General features: G+C 40.8%; 2 protein-coding genes across 3 annotated transcripts; both read left to right on the forward strand.

Moving 5' to 3' along the window:
- Positions 1 to 86: 86 nt before the first annotated feature.
- rflnb (refilin B) lies at positions 87 to 2,933 on the forward strand. Its single transcript, XM_062472310.1, has 3 exons — positions 87 to 925; positions 1,269 to 1,363; positions 1,670 to 2,933. Exons 1-3 carry the CDS (start codon positions 728 to 730, stop codon positions 1,986 to 1,988), a joined length of 612 nt encoding a protein of 203 aa, XP_062328294.1. The 5' UTR covers positions 87 to 727; the 3' UTR covers positions 1,989 to 2,933.
- A 2,044-nt stretch (positions 2,934 to 4,977) lies between these two features.
- Positions 4,978 to 8,099, forward strand: exo5 (exonuclease 5). 2 transcript variants are annotated; one of them, XR_009931650.1, is made up of 7 exons: positions 4,979 to 5,297; positions 5,946 to 6,030; positions 6,160 to 6,386; positions 6,615 to 6,722; positions 6,807 to 6,979; positions 7,120 to 7,749; positions 7,820 to 8,098. XR_009931650.1 is itself a non-coding variant. In XM_062473803.1 (6 exons), exons 1-6 carry the CDS (start codon positions 5,201 to 5,203, stop codon positions 7,615 to 7,617), a joined length of 1,188 nt encoding a protein of 395 aa, XP_062329787.1. In that variant the 5' UTR covers positions 4,978 to 5,200; the 3' UTR covers positions 7,618 to 8,099. The 2 variants fall into 2 exon arrangements, 1 of the variants encoding a protein (XP_062329787.1); XM_062473803.1 differs by having other exon boundaries at positions 4,978 to 5,297; positions 7,120 to 8,099.
- The last annotated feature ends 13,661 nt before the right edge of the window (positions 8,100 to 21,760 follow it).

Genomic DNA, 21,760 nt, shown 5'->3' on the forward strand with positions numbered 1-21,760 from the left:
CCTTGTACCATAAGAAGAAACAAAACATTCAGCAATATTACAAATTAATCGGGGTTGATGGGTAGACAAAGTTCTGTCTTGCCAGTGTTTGCCAAGGGGAGGGGATGAAAGAGTTCCCATGTTTCGTTTTGTCGCCTCTAATCTTTCCTCCAACCAGCAGCAAGAGGCCGTTTTAAAAGGCGTTTCCATCCCTGTATTTACTTGAAAAACAATGAACGCTTTTGATAGAAGAGAAATTTGAAGACATGCAGGCGGGACAACTGAATGCCCACTCATATAACACAACATAATTTAACGCTGTCAAAATGTATTTATTTCTCTTTCGTTGTCATGACGAAAAAAATCACGTAACTAATTTGGACGGGATATAGCTGCACGTGCAATTCAAAAAACGGAAAGGTTTTTTTTTCTTTTTCTGAAATGTTAAGATATTTTTGTTTGGAAACACTGGATTACCGACAGTCGTAAACTGTATTGCCAAGCAACGGAGGTTGATGCTAGTAATTGCCGTCAGGCATTTGTAGTTGCGTGGTCACTAGGAGTCCTATAATATACGCAGGCTAGTTAGATCGATTGAGCACTAGTCTATTTACAGGGGCTACTCTCACTCTCGCTACTCAATCGGTTTCGACACACTTGATACCTGGTTTGAATTGATCGTTGTTATAGCTCATGTTAAGCTGACCTACCTGAAAAGTGGGACCATTTGTCTGTTGAACTGAAAGAAATGGTGGGCAGACTAAATTTGCCGAATGTGTGTGACGACGATCCACTGGATATGAGCTGCAAAGCTGAACGGGCACTTGACAGCCCGGACTCCGGACTACCTCCAAGCCCCAGTCCTAGCGCTTGGCTATTGTCCCCGTGTGGCGATAAAGGAGCAATAAGTCCCGTTTCTGAAGACGAGGGCAAAGGGTCAGGGTTGGTACGTATAACTTTTAACAACTGTATACAAAATGTCGTATTATTCCTAGCCAACTTGTTACCAAAAAAAATGATAGGCTACATTTCGATCAAACTTGCAAAACGTTTCTTTGGACTTTGGCAAGTTGCATTTGCAATTGTTTAATGTAATTTTACTAAATTGACATGCCAGGGCCAGTCATGTCAATAAAAAAGATCCATAATAGTTTTTAGCATCTCTGGTTGGTTATCTTGGGCTTGGGAAACTGAGTCACGTAAATACTAAATTGGGTCAGTAACGTTACCACCTCCACCAAATCCTTTCTCCTTATGTGTGTTGACGGTCGGCTGACTTTGCTTTGCAGGTTCCAGTTTTACCAATTGGATCTGTTCCCCAGCTGCACCCGTTGTCTTACGGAGAGGGAATAGAACTGGATCCACTACCGCCCAAGGAAATACGGTAAATGTTCTGAATAAATGCATGAAAAATAAGCCTTTGTCGAAGGCGTTTTTATTTGTGGTTTATAGGCTGTCTGCAAATCGGTGTATGTAGGCTACTTACATCTTCGACTAAAAAACTGTTGTCGATAGGCCTAATGGGGTACATTTTGGAGTAAGATAGTATTGGGTCACTGTATCTGTTATGCACACAGGAGTATGTAGAGTGGTTTCACAACATGGTTGTACAAAAACAAGGCCTACACTGCAACCAAATTCAGAATGTGCTTATTGGAAAGTAAATGCCCTGATCTTTGACATTCACCAGATACACCTCATCTGTGCGCTACGACTCTGAGCGCCACTTCATCCATGATATAGCCCTCCAGCCACGAGGCCTGGGTCTGGAGCACTGCAGCCAGACTGTCATCACCCTGCCCCACAGCACCTGGAGACACTACAAGACCCAACTGGAGTTCCAGCCTCGCCAACGAGCCCAGCGCTTTCAGAGCACCACTATTGTGTACCCAAAACATGCCCGTGCAGTCTACACCACAGAGCTAAGCTTCGACAGCCGCCGGCTATCCAAACGCTTCCTCTCCAGTGTGGAGCTAGAGGCTGTTGATCGCAGCAGGATACCCCAGTGAGAGTAGAAGGAAGCTGGGTAACAACCTGTTGGAGGGCTCCTTTATTTGTTGCAATGGACTAGTGTGAACGATTTGTTTTTAAACTAGACATTGAACTTGGGACTATGAACGTAATAGATGATGTCAACAAAAGCATTTTGATCAAGAAGTAAAAGGCTGTTTGGAAAGTGTCCTCTTTAACATAGTTGTTTGCGACCAGTCCAAAACCTGCTGTTGGGGCTGATGAAAATACGATTTTCCAATTCAAGACTCAAATATAACAGCTGCGTTTCCATGCAGGATTTGTAGTTTTGAACGAAAGTGACTTTGGATTTGTAGAAGCAAAGGGTGTTGTAAAGTTACTGTACTCAATTGGGCCACAACATGGCTTTCAGGTCACAGGGTATGTGGGTGGGAATTTTGCACAAAGTTAGCTCAATGGATTCTCTAGGCATGGAGAGAGAAAGATAAATATTCATGTTATCCTAACACTTCACTGTAAATATTGTTCTTAATTTAGAAAACGTTTTATCATAGATCATGTAAAGTTGAGCAAATTGCAGCTAGTTTCATTTTTATCTGTATTCTGGGAGAGTGGGAAGTGCTTTTAAATTAATTTTTTAATGGACTGAAGCCATAATGGATCATAATTGCTCAGATGGTTATTTGAAGGTTTAATATCTGCTGAGACTGACTGGCTTTTTACTAACATGTTATCAAGCACTATTCAATTAGTAAATTATACTCTCCTGTTTGGCCAATAAGTCTGATATGTCTCAATTTCATCTATCACCTCAATATTTGTAGTGATTCAAGGGTATCCACACTCCTTGTCCTAAAGGGACATACTTTGAAGACAGAGAGTGTTTGTGACACTTGTTTGCCTCATCAAAGTTAAATGATGTGCCTGGATTTAAAGCTGTATGTTTTTAAATGTGTTTAAAATAAAATATAACAGTGTTGTCATATGATTTCATAATGAATTTAGTGCCATGTAAAAATAATTATAATAATGAGGTACATTTGGAAAACAATTTAATCAATTGAAAAGGCTATTGGAATGCACAATGAACTGATGTTTTTGTCATTGTTTCAACATCCATGCCCTCTACAGGGTAAGACTGCTCAAGATGTTTCTTAAAAATTACATCCTACATCATTCTTGATTTTTAAACTTTTTCATCCATAGGGCTTAGCGTGCAGTGGTCTGTCCAAACCTGATGAATGACAGATGCTGCATTCTTGACAATCTTTAAGATGAAATTCAGTTTATTCATAAGGATTTCTTTTCTTCAACTAATTTGTCACACATTATTGTGACAAGACTGACACCTATAGGCGATGCTGAGTAGTGACGCCATTGCTTTCCGGGTGGAAGAATTACAGTCAGGGTTTATCCAATTATTTGAAACCTCAAAACAGTCAAGATTTGTATTATCCCATTCCAAAACATAGCCTTGCCTAAATGTCATCTATTTCCTCAAATCTGTCTTTTCTTTCAAGTTGCTTGAGGTTAGGCATACCTCATGAGTTTAGGTGTAGGCAACCCCATTGTTTGTGTCTTGTAAGTCCAAGCCTTGGTATAGATAGATTTGTTCTAAAAATGTGGTTTCACTATTAGCCTACTACCAGTTTTACAGGTTTTGATGTGTTGAATTCATAACTTGTTATGTTGTTGCCCTTGTTATCCTTAATTTTAGGCAAGCTCTCTTAACATCTAGTAGGCCTAACTGTAAGGCATGTAGCTAATAATCACAGACAGTGACTGTAAGTTTACGTGGGTTACTGATTGTCAGATGGCAAATTTCTAAGAAGGCAGGGATTATGCCTATACTATACAACAGTATGCCTATACTATAGCCTTCCGTACCTGCATCGTCTGAGTTTATTGGTGAGCTGTGGTTTATCGATCTGCGTTTCTTATTCAATAGGCCTTTATGCTCTCTCCTCTTTTTCTTACAGTCTAAGGCCTCTTAAAAATATTTACATCGTGTAGTATCATCCATGTTTTCCATTACGAATCAATTTTAATATGCAACTAAAATAGGCTAGGCCTACTTGGCCTACAATTTCAGATCAGTTTTCGAAAACATCGCTCCATGGAAACGGACTAATGCGCGTACTGTAACAGCAACCCATGAGTGGATAATAGATTTTGGGGTTATGCTTTATTTATATATTTTCGATAGGTTTGTGGGGTTATGCTTTATTTATATATTTTCGATAGGTTTGTTTGATAGGCTACTAAAAAGTCACTAAGACATTTTCTTGTAAGACAAGGCTACTGTTTCAGGAATAATTTATATGGGCCTAGTTCTAGACTTGAGAAATGTGTTTCTGAAGTGTTAGGCCTAGCCTGGGGCTATAGCCGACGTCGCGGCAACGTTGCCAGAAGGTAATGTCGCGGGTGACCAAATGAGCACTAGCAACGTTGCCGCAAAGTCATGTGTTAGCTGAGTAGGCTATATCTCGTTAACCGTGACGCAGAGTTGTAATTATTCCTTGAGATATTTGGAGACAATGTCGGAAAAGAGTGATGGTTATGGTCTTACTTTTGCCACCAACCTGCTAGTAGGCTACCACCAGAGTCCTACAAAAAAAACTGATCTGAAATTGTAGGCCAAGTAGGCCTAGCCTATTTTAGTTGCATATTAAAATTGATTCGTAATGGAAAACATGGATGATACTACACGATGTAAATATTTTGAAGAGGCCTTAGACTGTAAGAAAAAGAGGAGAGAGCATAAAGGCCTATTGAATACAGTCTAACGTTTTTCCCCAAAAAGTTAAGCGCGTGCATACTAAAGGTCTAGGCCTATCACAACATTTCTGAACCTGGCAGGATGTCCATGTTTTCCATAAAAACATGATATTAGTGTGAAAACGAAATATAGCAAGATCTTCCGGATCTTGGCAATACTCACATGGAATAGACTTCATTTCTCAAAATAAGAATTTACTGTCAAAAGGAAGTTATTTGTTTTTGGCCATTTTGAGCCTGTTATGCACTCTAAAAAATGCAGAGTGCGGGTTTAAGATGGCACAATGATGCCATCTGTTGGTAAATGGTAAATCAAATGGATCTGACGTCAACAAGGGGGTGTAACTTGAGTCGAACAAGTCCGGACATTACAATCCTGTTATGTTCTGTCGATCATTTGTGAACTTGATGTGGTACCGAATTGCGTTCGCCGGACACAATTTGTCCACTAACAGTAAATTTATTTTTCACAATGAGTCTAAATAATACCAAACTGCCGGAGGAACATCCAGACGATTGGGGAGACATAAGTGATGCCGAGTTACTCAATTTACAGTCAGAGCACCTCGGTGAGTTAAATGTAATTGAATAAAATGTTACTGTGTTACTACCATAATGTGCAGGCATATATGCTACGAAAGGGGGGTACATGTAGGGTACTGCGTACATAAACACAGGAGGCCTATATCCACTGAGCTAGACACAATATAATGAATATGTAAGTAATAAAATAAACTATTGTAACATAACAGGACAGGAGTGCCAGTTATTAAAGTGCAGCCACGGGTAGGAGGGGGCAGAGGGTAGAGATCAGGGTGTGAGTGTTTGTAGGTGACAGAACATGGAGAGTGTGTATCTGTGTAGGGGCTCAGGGGGCTCAGCAAGGGGGGTGAGTGACTGAGTTCAGGTAGCCAGGTTCAGATGGGTGACAGCCTGTGGGAAGAAGTTTCTGTGTGTGGTGTAGACTTGGTGGCTCCCATGGCGGCTCCCAGAGGGCAGAGGGGAGAACAGGCAATGGAGTGAATGTCTTTTATGACTGTTTGGTGTTTACCTTTTATAGTTGGATGCTAAGTACAGACCTTGTATGCAAAGTATGTTTTGTTCATGGTCTACTTATCAGAAGTCTACAGTATAATGTGTCTTTCATTCTGTTGTCCTTATCGATTGATAAGTGGTTCAAGTGTACATTACTAAAATGTGTTTTTGACTACCTTTAGTTTCATCTGTTCGATGTAGTGTCACGAGTGAGGCAGAGGCAGAGACCCATTTCAACCAGAAACATGAGAAGATCCCCAAACTGAAGTAAGTCAACCCGTCTGCATGCATAATCTGACTGTTTGATATCCATAGGGATGACAGTTTGCGATTCCATACATTTTGTTGGTGCTTGGTCCTCTTGATTGTATGTCTTTGTGTCTCTGTCTCTGTCAGAGCTGGCTTCTTTTTGAAGGTTAAAGCAAGATGGAGTCAAGATGTATCTATCCCCAATGTTAGACCAATGGATAGATTCAACAAATCTCACTTCTCTGTGACCCAGTTGTGTGCCCATTCGTGGTGTGAGATACATATGATTTATGGCCTCTTGAAGCCTCAGGTGAGACGGAAAGAGATGCAGAGAAAAGAAGTGACAACTGGGGCTAGCATTCATCTATCTAGGGGTAAGCATATGGAAATGTAAAACACATCATTTTTTATGTTGGAAAATAAATAAATGTAGATTTTCAGAATGTATTGACAATATATGATTTAAAAAGCACTGGCTTTAAAAAACAATGTTTTTACTGAAAATGTATGTGGGTTCTCCTTAATGAATGTTGCCATAGACATGACTGTTTAGTTATAGGTGTAGGAGTTCACATGATAACCCTGTACCCTACTGTGATTAGAACGGGAGGCACACCCTAATGTTCTGAAAGTGCCGGTCATCACCAGAGAAGACAAAGAGGCTGTACTTTACCTCAGCATGCTGCAGAAAATAAAAGCAATTCATGCAGGTATGGTTCTAATTAAGACTCTAACGTTGACATAATAATGGAATGAAAAGAATGTTTGAAGTGTCGTTTTTTTGTGTTTCCCAGGACAGCATGTGAGAGAGTTCCCAGTCTTTGGAGTGTTGGAAGGGATGTTTCTTTCGGGCATTGTTGATGACCTGCGGCGTAGTGACTCCGGTGAGCTGGCATTAAGTGACCTGAAGACACGCAAGCACAACTCTTTCCCCTGCCCCTCACAGGCCAGGGGTCATTTCTTACAGGTAGTTTATATGTCACAGAATAAGCTCATACTGAGTTGTTTTAGTCAAATATCACAGTTATAAATATCTTAATTAAGTTATAGTTAATAATTTAGTTATTTGTAATTTTTTCATAGCCCCTCTCTTGTTCTTTATTTTAGGTTGGGCTGTACAAGCTTCTGTTTGACTCCATGGTTAGTGGTCAGTTAGATAGGGGCCGCATAATCCTGTACCTCCAGGCTCGATGGCTAAAGCTCCAACAGGCCCTGGGTGACAGAGTCCAGGAGCAGGCCAAGACCATGGGCTACTCTGCAGCCACACTGGAGGAGCTCCTGGATGTACTTCTGGCTGTCCTAGCCTCCAGCAACATACAAGAAGTCAACAAGCTACATGTTGAATATCATCACCAGAGCACTGGAAGCCACATTGGGACCAGCAAGGTAGAGTTTCAGGAAACCCAACTCAAAACTGAGCTCAGGGGGTACCTGGCCTACTGGAGAGGGGAGAGGGAGCCACAAGGGGTGGACATTGAGGATGCCTGGAAGTGTACAATATGCCCTCATGAGGAGATTTGTGATTGGAGGAAGGGTCAGACTACAGACTACAGCAACAAAAGAGCCAAGTTAGATAGTCCAAATAGCTCTCTCTCTGGTACGTAAATCCCTGCTAGTAATGCCATTTATAGTCCCAAACTGGAGGGTTCTAGATTGGATCCTGTGTTAGATACTTTTACTTTAAGGTGGATACTGATGTGTTGGATGGTCCCAAGTTGGGGTTTTCCCGGGACGGAAGTACTACATTGGAGAACTCTGTTGAGTACCCAATAAACACAAAAGGAAATCAAACCTTTCTCCTATTAAGTATCAGTAATACAACTCTGATGGTTCAAAAGCATATATGTGATCAAAACAAGTTGTAAAATGAGCATTCCTGTTGTAGGCTTGGACCACCCTGGCCACCTTTTCATGTTCTAAACATTTGAGTGGCAGAGGGGAGTTTAGTACTTCTCTCTTTGTAGTTAATTTTTCAGTTAACGTGTCAGTGTTTTTACAAACCATGGGTTTACCTCTTGTATTAGTTGTCCTGTATGCTTGTGTGCTAATAAATATGGGATTAGATAATGTTAACCGTTGATCTTTCTCTTCTTTTATGTTTTGTCTAAAAGTAACAAAACATGCATTAATTTTGTACTCTTACCATTTTTGCTGTGTCAGGTAGAACCCCTAGATGGGGCTAGACATCTAAACATAGCTGATTTTCCTAGATGTCTCCTCATTCCCTCCAGGCAGAATTCTCCCTAGACTTCAGGCTTGATTCTATTATCCTGTAGGTTTGAATATTCACCATATTGTCTACCAATCCTTGCTCTCTTGCTCTAGTTTCTGAATTCTCTTTATTTTGGCAAACCAGTGAGCAGAGTTGGATGTAGTATGTTTATCTGAATTATTCCATAGCTCATTGAATCAGAGTTTGAAGCTAACAGTTGACAGGGGTATTATGTTTAGTAAGGTAAACTTTGTTGTTGTAAGGACATGCCCATCTGGTTTGTGTCCTCATTATCACCTACAACACACTGTAAGCGTTCTGAAAGCACACATCTGGCCACTGGAACAGCCAAAGCAGAGACTTACTCCATTGTGCCCTCAAATGGTTTACAGTAGAGTGTAAAGTGCGTTTTAGAAAACATCACTGTTAGTAACAACTTTGTGTTTTACAGTTTTGTTTGAGTGAATTGTGCCATGATCTGACTGAGCAAGGCCAGAATGGCTTCTTATTTTAGTGTACTTTTAACTGCAGTGTAACAACATTGTACTACTCACCTTGTGCTATGCATACTGAGGAACATCATGACTCAGTATTTAGACCTAAACCTTGGTACAGAGTTTACACTGAGCCCCTATGAGACACATTAAAATAAAGTGTGCATTCAGTTAAGATCTGTAAAAGGTGTTGCTCTACTATTTTTATATATTTATATTCTAACTATTTTGGTCAAAGGGGGTATTGAATGTTTCACAAGTGGTGTGGTTGCATCTCCTGTGACTTATTAAGGTCACTGGGAAATTTGAGTTGTAATTATTTTTTTTTACCAAGGTAATCATTGTCGAAATAATCAGAAAAGGCGAGCTTATTCTTCAGATGGACCCCACCTCACATGTGCAGATCAATAGTTATGTAAAGATCTTCCAACTAAATTGAGTGAGCATTTTAAAGCGTGTGGCAAGTAATATAGATTTTTTTATTTAGAAAAGGAACAATGCACATGCACACATCCCACTATACAAAGACACACACCTTTTACACAAATTATCAGCCATCTGAATGAATTTGATGCCATCTCAGCTACCCCCCCCCCACCCCCCCCGACACACACACATATATAAGTTGATTTGCAATGCATTCAACTGTAAGGCAGACTGACCAATCAGAGTCTGCTATCAGCTGGACTATAACCTGGTATGGGTATGATGTCTGCAGAGAGTGTTTGTTCTGTCCTGCTGTAAATAGGATGATTCAACTCCCCCTATGTACCCATACCCTCCTCCATCTGCTCTCCCAGACACTAATGAAGTTACTCCAGCCCTGAAACGACACTCATTCAGGCCCTTAAAAGCCCTGTGTTGCTGTTCCTGCCGAGTAAAGTGCTTCCTCGCCAGTTCATCCTTAACCTCCCTCGTTTCACAAACACCTGCAGAGACCCTTTTGACTAATGTGCTCTAACAGATCCTGGTAGTCTCTGTGTTCATCTAGTCTCTATATGTCTCTGCTGTCTCTTAACCCTTGTGTTATCTTCGGGTCGTTCTGACCCATCAGTCATTGTGACCCACCGTCGTATTGCGACAACTTTACCGCATACAAAAACAAAGTGAAGCATTTTCTTTTAACCGTTGGGCTGTCTCAGACCCCCCACATTGCGAAGGTTAAAAGAAAATTATTTTTATTTGTTTTTGTATTGGGTAAAATTGGGTAAACACAACGATGGTTCGTTATGAACCTTTGGGTCATGTGACCCGAAGGCAGCACGAGGGTTAATGTCTCTTTCTTTCTACCTGCTCCCCTCTGTCTCTTTGGCCTTTCACCATCTCTAAGTGCTTTTCAGCTCCCTTTCTCCACTTGCTTTAGCAGGTTTTTCATTTCAGTCTCTTGCTGGCCTTTCCAATGAATTTGGATGAAGGAATTTGAGAAACTCAGCAGTTAAAAATACAATAGGAATTGCTCTCGGATGACTCAAAGAATGTTTGCTTTTAGGCGTATTTTTTATTTCTTAGCCGGTCTGCTGACTGAATACAGAAAGTTAGTTATTCAAGTAACAAGATATTCGTTTTGTAAGGCACAATACTTTATTTCTCTTTACTCATTTTTCACTAACACAACACTTGAAGAATCATGAGCTACTTACACTCCACCTCAAAAATTGATATCCATCAACTCAGCGTCTCAAAGCTTTTATAAACTTCACTCTTCCTTTCATGTCCCTGTTTCCCTAATTACATTTTACAAGGCAAAGCCCTTAACTGGAACCTAAGGGGTAATATGGTACAACTAACAATGCAAGCACTGTATCATTTCAAGGAAGTGGGAATATAACCATACCAGACTGATGAAAAAACGTATACCCAACTTGATATTTCTCATGCAAGCAAATAAGATATCACGCTCTGCAAGGTATTGCTTTCCGCTCAAGTCATGGAATCATAGTTTTACTTCAGCGTAGTGTTAAATAGAATTTGTAAGATGTTGCGTAAAACATTATACCTCTGACTAAATGCCCAGACATAAATCCATACTTGTCTCTTAGTTGGCTCACTTGCTGTGGGTGCAACCTGAAGACTACAGTTATATGAATGTTCTTCTGATTGTTCTTGTGATTCTTATGAGGCGGTTGGCCTCACTTGTAGTACATAGATTTTCCTTTAAATTCCCAGACGGCTCAAAACAAAGCAGATATTTTGCTACGTTGGTAGAAACCTTTTAAGCTCATCTTTACAGGCATGTGGTTAAGGGGTAGGTGGGGTTACATCATACTTTTTAAAAATCTAAAAGTTTGCCAAATGGAAGATTTTTTGGGTGAGCTTACTGCTTTAAGCTGTCAGTCCTACTCCCATGGAGAACATCCCCTGTGTGTCTATTCATCTTGCTAATGAGGATGCACTTATCACATTTTACTGGAAATACAGATAGGACTTCTGGACCAATGCCCATAACTAATCGAGGCTTTTACAGTGCTACATTGGCATTATAATAAGCTTAGGTCTCTCTGGTGCACAACTATTACTGAAAGAAATGGGCTTTGAATTACCTGGAAAAAAAACCCTAAAGGTAAAAACGACTTAACGAAAAATCTTGACATCAATAGAAATATATTTTAGCTAATTAGATTACATGATGTACATGATGTGGACCATCATGTACATCCATCAGGTGGTTGTGAATCCATAACACACACCTTCTCCCTACCCCCCCAAAAAAGGAGTGAGAGCTTGTTGTAAAAACGAAATGAGACCTTTTCATTGTTTACATAGCAAGCATGTCTAGGGCCGTCTGGCCCATGTTGTTTTGTTGCACTTAGTCTTTTTCCATGCCTGAGTACCACAAAGGTTGCAACCTCAGATCAGCTCTGTTATTCAGTAAGAGGCAGTGGTCACACTGCATGGTCACACGGCATGCAGGCCTGGTGGCTGACGAGGGGTTCTGACGTAGGGATGGACATTCTACAGAAGCTGAGCCTGGTGTTGCTGGTCGGTCTGAAGAGGAGGGGCTGAACAAAAACATAAAAAACAGGATGCAAGGAGAGTGCACGTGTGTGTGGTGTATATATATATGTGTTTGTGGTGTATATATATTTACATTTAGTCATTTAGCAGACGCTCTTATCCAGAGCGACTTTCAGTAAGTACAGGGACATTCTCCCCGAGGCAAGTAGGGTGAAGTGCCTTGCCCAAGGACACAACGTCATTTGGTTGGCATATATGTGTGTGTGGTGTATATTTATGTGTATGTGGTGTATATCTATGTGTGTGTGGTGTATATTTATGTGTGTGTTTGACAAAGAAAAGTAGATAAAGAGAGCACAATTGTACATGCTTGAAAAACCATAGATTGTTGTCTTTGTAATGTGTGAAAGTGTAAGTTTGGTTATTTTGTGTGTGTGCCTTTGAGGGTTATGGGGTGATAAAGCATGTTTATATACAGCATGTGCCATATGTAACGGACTGAAAAGAAGACTATGGAAGTGTGCATATTTTTGTGATTCAATTTATTGGATCACAGTGGGTAGACATGCGTATTCTGTCATGCATGACAAGCAGGATTTGCGGCTGACTGGCTAGTTGATGTGCATATGGGGGCTAATAGAAGGGCTGTTGTCAATAGTAAAGCGTCTGGAATATTTGTCTGCCAGTAATCTGCCATCTGACACACATCAACAACACCATGACCCTCTGGAAGCATGGCTGTACAGCACGGATCATTTGGTTTCATTAGCAGCTCCATGTGTTTCTGAGCTAGGAAATAAACAGTCAATCGAAAGATATTGCTTTGAAATTAACTGCATTACTTGTGCCTCTTTAAATTAGCACAATTCCTATTTCCATAATTGATGGTACATATAATCATTGAAGGTACATAAATGGACATTGTGAAAAGAGTGTGTTGTGCTTTATTATTCAAACCATTTGTGTCACTTAAGTGTCATGCCTAATGTACCCTCAAACACACAATTATAGCTCTGCATTTTAGTACAATTTGAGAAACTGGAGGCTAAATGTAGTTGCTGTTTTTGAAAAGCCTAGTTCTCCAGCCCACTCTCTGTCCTAGACATTAGAGCACCAAGTTGTGGTAAAAGCCCAGGCGTGACACTGGGTGATGAATCGAGAGCTCTTCTATGAGAAAGCAGTCCCTTTGAGCCCTTTCCTTTTATTAGTCGTTTTTCTCATTTGTCATAAAATCTTTATGCCACTTGTCCTTCTGTCTTTTTTGTGCCTTTTCTATTAAATCCCCCCCCCCCTCCTTTGTTTGATTCAGGTAATCTATTGTAGCTTGTCCCCTACCTCATACAAAATCACTGGGCTCAGATGAACAATCATGTTCATTTTCATCCCGAATTTTACTTTCCACAATTGCAACATTAAAACCATTATAAAACACAAGGCCATACACCACATATTTTACTCTCGGTATCTTATCACAGTACCGCTTGTTTTCATAAGAAGTGAAACACTGTCAAGACTATCTCTGGACTCCAGAATTACATTATGTCAGACATGCAGACAACCAAAAGAAAAGCATGCAATCTTTTACTGGCTGACAAATTGTTTTGGATATATTCATTTATGTTGGCATTTGACATAGCTTGTGTTGAGTGATGTCTATCGTAGGGGTTATTTTGAATTCTAGACCATTTTCATTAAACATTGTGAAAAAAATGTGACACTTGTAGCATGTCTGCACAGTGTCATTTTTCATAGCCTTGACTGGCTTTACTGGATGTAAACAGGACAAGAGACGGGAACATTTTTGGGTCTGATATTATTAACAATGACTCCTAGCCACATTTGTATCTCAAGTGTTTCTGTCCCGCTCTTTAACTCTTGTCTATCGTTTTTTATATATTCCATATACAGTATACATATATTCCATATTATACCTTTGCTTTTTCTTCTTTCTCATTTTCACATTCCTACATCTCCTGAAAAGATGTTCACTCCCACTGTGGTCTCTCAATGTTGTATCACGTCCTGTTCTGGCACAGGTCCCTTCTGCTCTGAGACAGGAACAAAGGCGAGTACCTCATCTTCATGTAATTTCTCAAAAAATATGTTGGCTGGTACACACACCACACCAATTAATCTCAATGTTCTCTCCTAAAACCACAACCCTTTTGTTCCCTTTGAAACTCTCTATGTACCCGTGCATCAGATTTAAGCTGTTTATGTAAAGAGTGTGTGCTACAGGTGAGATTACCAGCTGTTTGTCAGCCTGTGGTGCCCATGCCAACCTCACACCTACCAGCAAAGTTTATCCCTGACACCAAGGAGAAGCAGTAGATGTCTGCCGACATTTACACATGTATACAAACATGTGTGGGGGAGGAGCATGGCATGGAAGGGGGGATGGGGGCGCAGATGGTGGAGGCAGGAGTGCTGCTCTGGCATACCTGATCGTTGAGGGTTAGGGAGGTTCATGGTTAGGAAGAGGGGGTACCTTTGACTGACACACATATGCTGGGACAAGAGACAGGGGACATGTGGTGGGTAAGGGGGAGATTGGTCACCTGTGGTGGTAGGATGGACTAGGGGGCAGTATCAGTGCTAGGAGTATGGCGCAACGATGCATACAGTCCAGTTTCTCTTGAATCTCTTGTATGGACCTGTCTTTATATAGCCCTTCCTCCCTTGGTCAGGTGATAAGGGGTCTCCATGTGTGTGTTTGTATGTATGGAGTGGGGGTGGTAGGGCTCCAGCATAAAGGTCAGTCAAGGGTTGAGATTAGGTTTCCAGTTGGAAGCCATGAGCTCTTTCCAAGAAGGGTTGCTGAAGAGTTCTTTTTTTTACTGTGCTGTATGAATTAGGTCAAACTAAAATGCCATTAGAACTATCTGATCATGTGTGAATACAGGAACTTCTGGTGGAGTCGCCCTTACTGCAGCAGTAAAAACAAACTGAAATTCCTGGATTTATGTATGTGTATTAATATTGTTCACCATAGTGAATAGTTACAACAATCTGGTGCCATATAATACAAACAGAACATCAGTATTTATTGAAGGACAGGAGCACTGTATATGTGAAGTGAACCCATCAGTAAACGTCCCTGGAACTGATGTTTACAGAGGCACATTGCCTAATAAGGGTCAGCTTGAGCCACCAACAAATCATGCACTCCAGTGGTCAAAGCCTACATTTAGGTTTTAGATCAACAGACAGCAGGGAAATAACCAACTTGACCAATGGCAAAGTCCCCCAAACAAATGCAATTATGAATTGAATTACCTTTGTTTTCAGTTATGTAGATCCTGAATGCATACATTGGTGTTTATCAGATACAGATTAGAGTGCCGGTACATTGAGGACGTCTAAGACAGTCTGTTACTTCATTCAGCCACTGCGTATTCCTGGACGTCAGAGCATGCATAAAGGTAAATCACACTAGACTGTGTAAAAAAGGTATGAGACTGTTTAGGACAGCTGTTATTGCCTGTTTTGATTTTTCCACTAGGGGTAATGTGGAGCTTTTGAATGCCACCATGCAAACAAAGGTGAAACTGAAGAGACTCAGAGACAAACTTGTTTACTTTCTTCATATTTTATGACAGAATAATATGCTTGTGTTGGAATTAACCTAGAAATGCAATGTGTGCTTAGTGAATAGGCTAGAGACACAAAGAAGGAGTGAATGAGCAACGTTTTATGACAATTTCATACCAGACATCTCTGAGAAGACTTGTTACTCCCATTGCATAGTGATATAATACAATAGTAGCAAAATACATAATCAGTAGTGCGTGACCTTCACAACAAAGGGTGTTTTATCCCTCAGAAGGTTTTTCTCATAGGAGTTAAGTTCAAAAAGGATTTCTGGAATGAAGAAACTAAAGTTAGCCCAATCATTCTCTTTCATTGTACTGCACTGTATGTGAATGTTATCCATTGAATGTGCGTCAGCCTATTCTTTTGGAAGTAGAAGGCTCTCTTGATGACCATTCATCCCTTCAGTGCAACAGCTTCCTTCCTGTCATTCACTCATGTTGCCTTACGTTTTATTTTGAGAAGCTGGATGAAAACTCATGACGATTTGTCATCATTGTGGGACTGGGTGAGGCTGGGTGGAGATAGCAACACGGAGACAGTGACGGAGGTTGAGGGAGGAAAGAGGGAGTGTTTGTTTATGTTAAAAAGATGGTGGAAAACAGAGGGCACATTCATATAACCTAAGGTCTTAAAGCTGCAAATTACACCACAACTGTTTTCATATGTAGCCTGCATTTGGCATCTTTGGATGAACTTGCGGAATGTTAAAACATTGTGGTTGAAAACACATTTGTCTTCTGCTTTCACAGCTTCCAATTCATCTTCTTTAATACTGAATGTTTTTGTCAGACTTTATGCCCTTCAAGAGCTGCTGCTGTTTAGAATGCAAAAGCAGTGATAAGAGTAATACATGTATTTCATATGGTTCTGTTTTATACCTGAAAAGATTACAGTAAACTACTGAAGAGGATTCAAGGGTGTTTTGTGTTTGGGTGGATTGCTTAGAATGCCCTGCCTATGAGGTCAGACACCAGTGCACCAGTCAAGGGAGTCAAGGGTGCTGCAAATATCTGTCATATGTGAAATGTATGTATTGTTCAACAGATTGTCACATAAAACGTATTTACTGTTACCAGGGACTACTGTAGGTATTGTTGTTCAGGATGCTCTTCTCTTTCCCGGTCTTTGTATGCTCAAAAATCTTTGCTGAAATTGTATGTAGCTGGGTCTGTTGTAAAGTAGCAGGGTGTATGAACAGTACCAGCTTGTTTTAATGAGCCCCTTTTATGCGCTGACAGGAGGAACAGCTTGACTTCCAATCAGAGGACTGGATTCCAAGCTTTCTATGAAGGAACTTTACTGTGAAAATGCTCTGTGTTTGATTAGAGGGCAGAAAAAAAGAGTTAAAAAACAGCGTTATCTAGACTGTGACCAAAAAAAACTGTGTAGGGATGGAGAGAAGGAGGTTGGGGTCTTCCTGTTCATGTGTGTATGTATGTGACTCCTGGAATTTCAAACTTTCCTGCTAATACACTGTTTCACACAGACGCTATACACAATTACTCACTCCCCTGCAACGACCTACGATGATACCCAGTGCACAACATGGCTCTATAAATCTCTGTTGAAGAAGGAAAGTGGAAGGCTCTGTAATTGACTGTCAGCCTTTGACGTGTGTGTGCTAGCATGTGAGCTTGCCAAGAATCAGAGACCATTGTGGGAATGGGGACCACAGTGAACAGCTCTTGAACCTTCTGTCTCCTGGACAACCCTTCTCATTCCCTTGTAGAATCAGAACTCCAGAATGTTCATTATCAGATGGGATCTCTCTTATTAACATAAAAAAACAAAGTGTTTGCCAGCCAAGATACTTTGACGGCATTGTTTCATTGTCTAAATTGCTCATTTTCTTCTATGCGGCACTTTGAAGGAAATATCTGTTAGGTTTCTTTAGAAAACGGATAAATGAGCGGATAACCATAACAGTATCCTGCAGTTTTCTTACACCCAGGTTCGTTTGTCATTCTCAATCATAACCCGGCAGCAACTTTGCTTCATAAACAGCATGATCGCCACTAACCTCCGGTATAGATCAGACTATGTTGTAAATTCACATCGGCCGGGAGGTCCCGTTCTGATAACCCTGCATCCATCTGCACAGCACCCCAGCAGGTTCGGTACACACATCAATGTAAACAGAACATTGTGCCCTCAATGGCTACTCACTTAGCATCATAGCTCAAAGAGAGTGGCCAACCGAAAGAGAAAGACAAACAATGCGTGTGCTTGTGAGTTTCTGCGTAATTGGACAGGGTCCAGTCTAAACAGACTCGCTTTCTTGTGTAGGCCCTGTTTTTTCTTTTATATATAGCGGAAAGAGATTTAACTAACGTCACAAGCTATCTGCTGACAACGGTCTCCGTTGATGCGGGGTAAGGCTGTCTTTGATCTTTTAATGACAGTGTTGTAGGCTAAATGTCACAACAGCGAAGGCTGCAGGTAACTCCACGTTACCATATTTTCACTATATTGCGCTTTCTTCATATTAGCTTACTTGTTAGGCTTGTTACAGCAATGCATAAATCTTTGCATTAAGACCTGCTGATTTAAAAACTTTTAAACGTATGCATAAACAAATCCATCCAAACTCTAGCCCTAAAGACCGACACCGACAGAGACACATGTAGGGGGTGCACTGAAAATATTGGGGTGGCACACCAAAATCAAAGGGATTTTCAGGAATTCTATTATGCTGTTGTAGTATAGGCTTGTTGAAAACGATGTCAATACAGTTAACAAATTGTGATACACTTTGGTTTCTTATTTTACAATTAATATCTGATGTGCATAGACTAATACTACATTTTGAGTAATACAAATGTGACTTGGGAGGGGGGGCCAGCGATTGTACCAGGGTGGCCATGGCCCCCCTGGCCCCCCCATGGCAGTGCCATTGTCCAGGTGCTCCAACATGGCGCCCACTTCTCCCTGAGAATGCAGGGGCAGCTTGCAGCCTTCAGATGAAAAGTTGTTGACAAACGTAGACTATTATGCTTGCGCCCATGCCAATCTAGCTCAGATTGCTATGGTAACCAGGATTGGGTACAACTACATACATCTCTGGTTTATCACTAGGTGAATTTCACCAGCCAGTAAAGACATTCTGGTAGTCACAACAAAACTGTCAAGAAGTCACCATGAAAAATATACTTTAGTATTCTGACTAAAGGCATTATGTTGTAGGGTTGTATTAGGGGCTGTTTATTATGAATCACTTCCTCACTATGTAAATGACAAACACTTTATATATATATATATATATATATTGTGTCATTTCTGCCTTTATCATTTATTCCTGACAGGGATTGTTTGGAGAGGACAAGAAAGGGGAGAGAGAGAAGGGGAATTACATGTGGTAAAGGGCCAGGGCCAGATTTGAATCGAAGCAGCCGCCAGGTGCACACATTAGTCCGGTGAGCCACTGGGGCGCCCCAATGAGAAACACATTTATCCACAAGCAATACTGACACTTTGACAGTTGTCTTACATAAAGTTATTTTATAGTTTACAGTTTATGAAAATGTAATGCCCTGTCATTGTAACCAGTTCATCTTATTGAACTGATATCACAGTTCACTTTAAAGGAATGCAGTATAATCTGGAGATCCCAAGAGTGGGATTAAGTGTGGGAATATGAAGGAAGGCCTCTGTCTTGGGAGACTCGCTAAATCGTCAGCTAAAATCCCTTAATCTCTATCTAATTTACTTCATAGGGACACTGTTAATCTCTATTCAGAACATCCAGGAGCAGAGCGGGGGTTTGGCATCTTGAGCATCTGCACTACCCCCCCCCCCCTCCTTTCTATATTACATCCCTCGAACCCATTATTCATGATTTCACATGTCCTTCCTACCCTCTATTGTTAACCTTTCATTCTCTCTCTTACAATCAACCTTTCTTTTCAACCATCACCCCCTTATTTATCTCTCTCCTTCTGACCCTTCTCTCCTTTGATGTCACATCCCAACCCTCCCAGGACCAAGTGATATTGTGCCCTCAGATTAGATTTCACTCTCCTGAGTGGGTTAAGGATTTTGGGCCAGGTTGTCAGTCCTTTTCTTGCATAATGGCAAACATTTGTATAAGGATACTTCGGATAACTAGGAAATGCGTGAGGAACCAAGATTGTGGCTAAGATGATATCCCTTTAAGTGAATTTGTTAGTTATTACTTTTATAGACGTGGCTCTGTATCCACTACAAATACTATATATATTTCTTCAGAGTATTATTTAATGTAAAAAAAGGCTGAAGACTCCCCCTCAAACGTTTAGATAAAGTACCACAACAGTAGAGTGTATTGCATTCTGCCACTTCCCCTGTTCAGCCTCATCTATGTCATTGAATAAAGAACTACAGTGAGTGTATTCTGATTGGCTGACAGACAGCTCAGTCTCTATATAGAAAGTAATAACCGAATAGCAATTGTAAATCAATAGCACTGCACTTTTTTAGCTGAGGTCATCGTCACTCAGGTCATTGCTATCGAGCTACTGTAGCTACAGTAGGCAAAGACGAATCTTGGTGCTACATGTTCAGGAAGGGACATAGAGGGGAAGTACAGTGAAATTAGTTAAAACTAATGATGGTTTGTTTGTTTTGAATATCATTGGAGTTTGATGTTACACCCATCACACACACACACGCCGTAACCTATAAAAGTAAAGTATAAAGAGGAAATAAATAAGCCAGTGCGGATGTGGTTGCATGTACTGACGCATGACACCAAACTGACAGCCAGCGTCACCACAGTCAGTCTCAGACAGGCATAAACTGCTGTGGCCTCTCACTGTTGACCTAGATTGATGTATCATTGTTTGTGTCCCGACAGACAGACACTGTGAGAAGAGGACATTGTTCATGATGCATGTAGGCTTGATTACAAAATACATTATTGATATCATAAAAACAACAGTGTCAAAGTATCTAGACTTTTTGGGGCATATTTTATTTCTTTGAGGACAGTATTGAAGACTCAAGTGTGTTTTCCAGAAACAAAAGTCACTCAGCCTTGACTAGGATGGCGTCATAGACAGCATGGGTCAACTGCGGGTGACGCATGAGGTGTCACAAGAGGAAAGATGTTGGGAATAAGCAAAATGTAAAACTGTAAATTTAATTGGTCTCGAGAGGATTCCCCAAGCCTAAGACAAGTAGTACAGCGTGTTAGCTGTCTCACTTCCTCAGTGGTGTGATGGGGGGAATAGATATGTGTTGACATGAGTGGAGATGACCTCACTCTGAAAGCAGAGTTTCCATTGGAGAGTTGTCTTAGTTTGAGGTATTGTTTTGGAACATAGATCTATAGAGACAGAATTGTCTTAACCCTGTAAATATAAATCTTTAGAAAAGCCTAAACAATTCTGCCCCAGAATAAATCTTTTGAAATTAAATTGATACTGCCCCAGATTTTCCTTGAGTTTGTTGGGTTAGTAGCATTTGGTTTGTTTTGAAGCTCTGGGCTGTGGTTCAGTGGATGTGCTTCTCACCACAATTGCATGCACAGAACTGCAAACACACTTGCACATAAATGCCAGATCTGAGTCAAGTAGAGAAATCATGAAAGTGTTTGAAAGCAATTGGGGTCAATTTGATTTGAAGTGCCCAAATTGCATTAAACAGTTTTTACACCTGTAAACACGGACGTAAATGTGGTATCTGCAAACACAATCAAGCACACACACTTACACACATGCGCACGCACACTGTTAACCCTGTTGGGAGCAGTGCCAAGACATTGGTGGGTGGTTGAGGATAAGGGTGCGGCCGGGCTGAAGGAGGAGCGGGGTTGGCTACATGCGGGCAGCATTACGTTAGCATTAGATAGATCCCAGATGCGGGGGGGGGGGGGGGGGGGGGGGGCTGTGCTGGAAACCAACTGACAATCATGGCAGCCCTCTTCCACAGCTGGTTTCCATTTCCATCAGGGAGGCAATGAGATTTAGAGTGAGGGAGAGAGAGAGACACTCTGTTAATCCTGGGCCCACAAATTGGTTCTGTACATATGCGATATGAAGCCTCCCTGACTTTTCCCTCTCCTCTCCTGCTGCTTTCACTTTTACATCCTCTTTATTTATTTACTTTATTTATTTATTTATCTAATCTTGGAGATACCAATTATTCAGATTTAAGACATCTACTGGGAACATTATCTGTGACTCTGGTATTTTAGTTTTCAATTTCAACTAACTGCTGGTCTATCAACACTGCAGCTATGAGATTTAGTCTTATAATACATAGCCATCCATGTTCCATAATTTAACTATCCCACTGCAGTCAGAGTTTTAAGCCACAGTTGTTTTATTTTATTTACTCAGCACTCCTGGGAAATGATTCCAGATTTAGCTCAATCCTGGTACACTGTTTAATAATGGATGAGGTATGTGTGTGTGTGTGTCTCTCTCTCTATGTGGGTGACAGGTGGGATGTTCTGTATATTCTAAGTATTATTTCTTAGGTTGATTGTATGAAAAACTATGGCTGATATATATAT

Source organism: Osmerus eperlanus, chromosome 11 (assembly GCF_963692335.1).
Source record: "Osmerus eperlanus chromosome 11, fOsmEpe2.1, whole genome shotgun sequence".
Classification (NCBI taxonomy): domain Eukaryota; kingdom Metazoa; phylum Chordata; class Actinopteri; order Osmeriformes; family Osmeridae; genus Osmerus; species Osmerus eperlanus.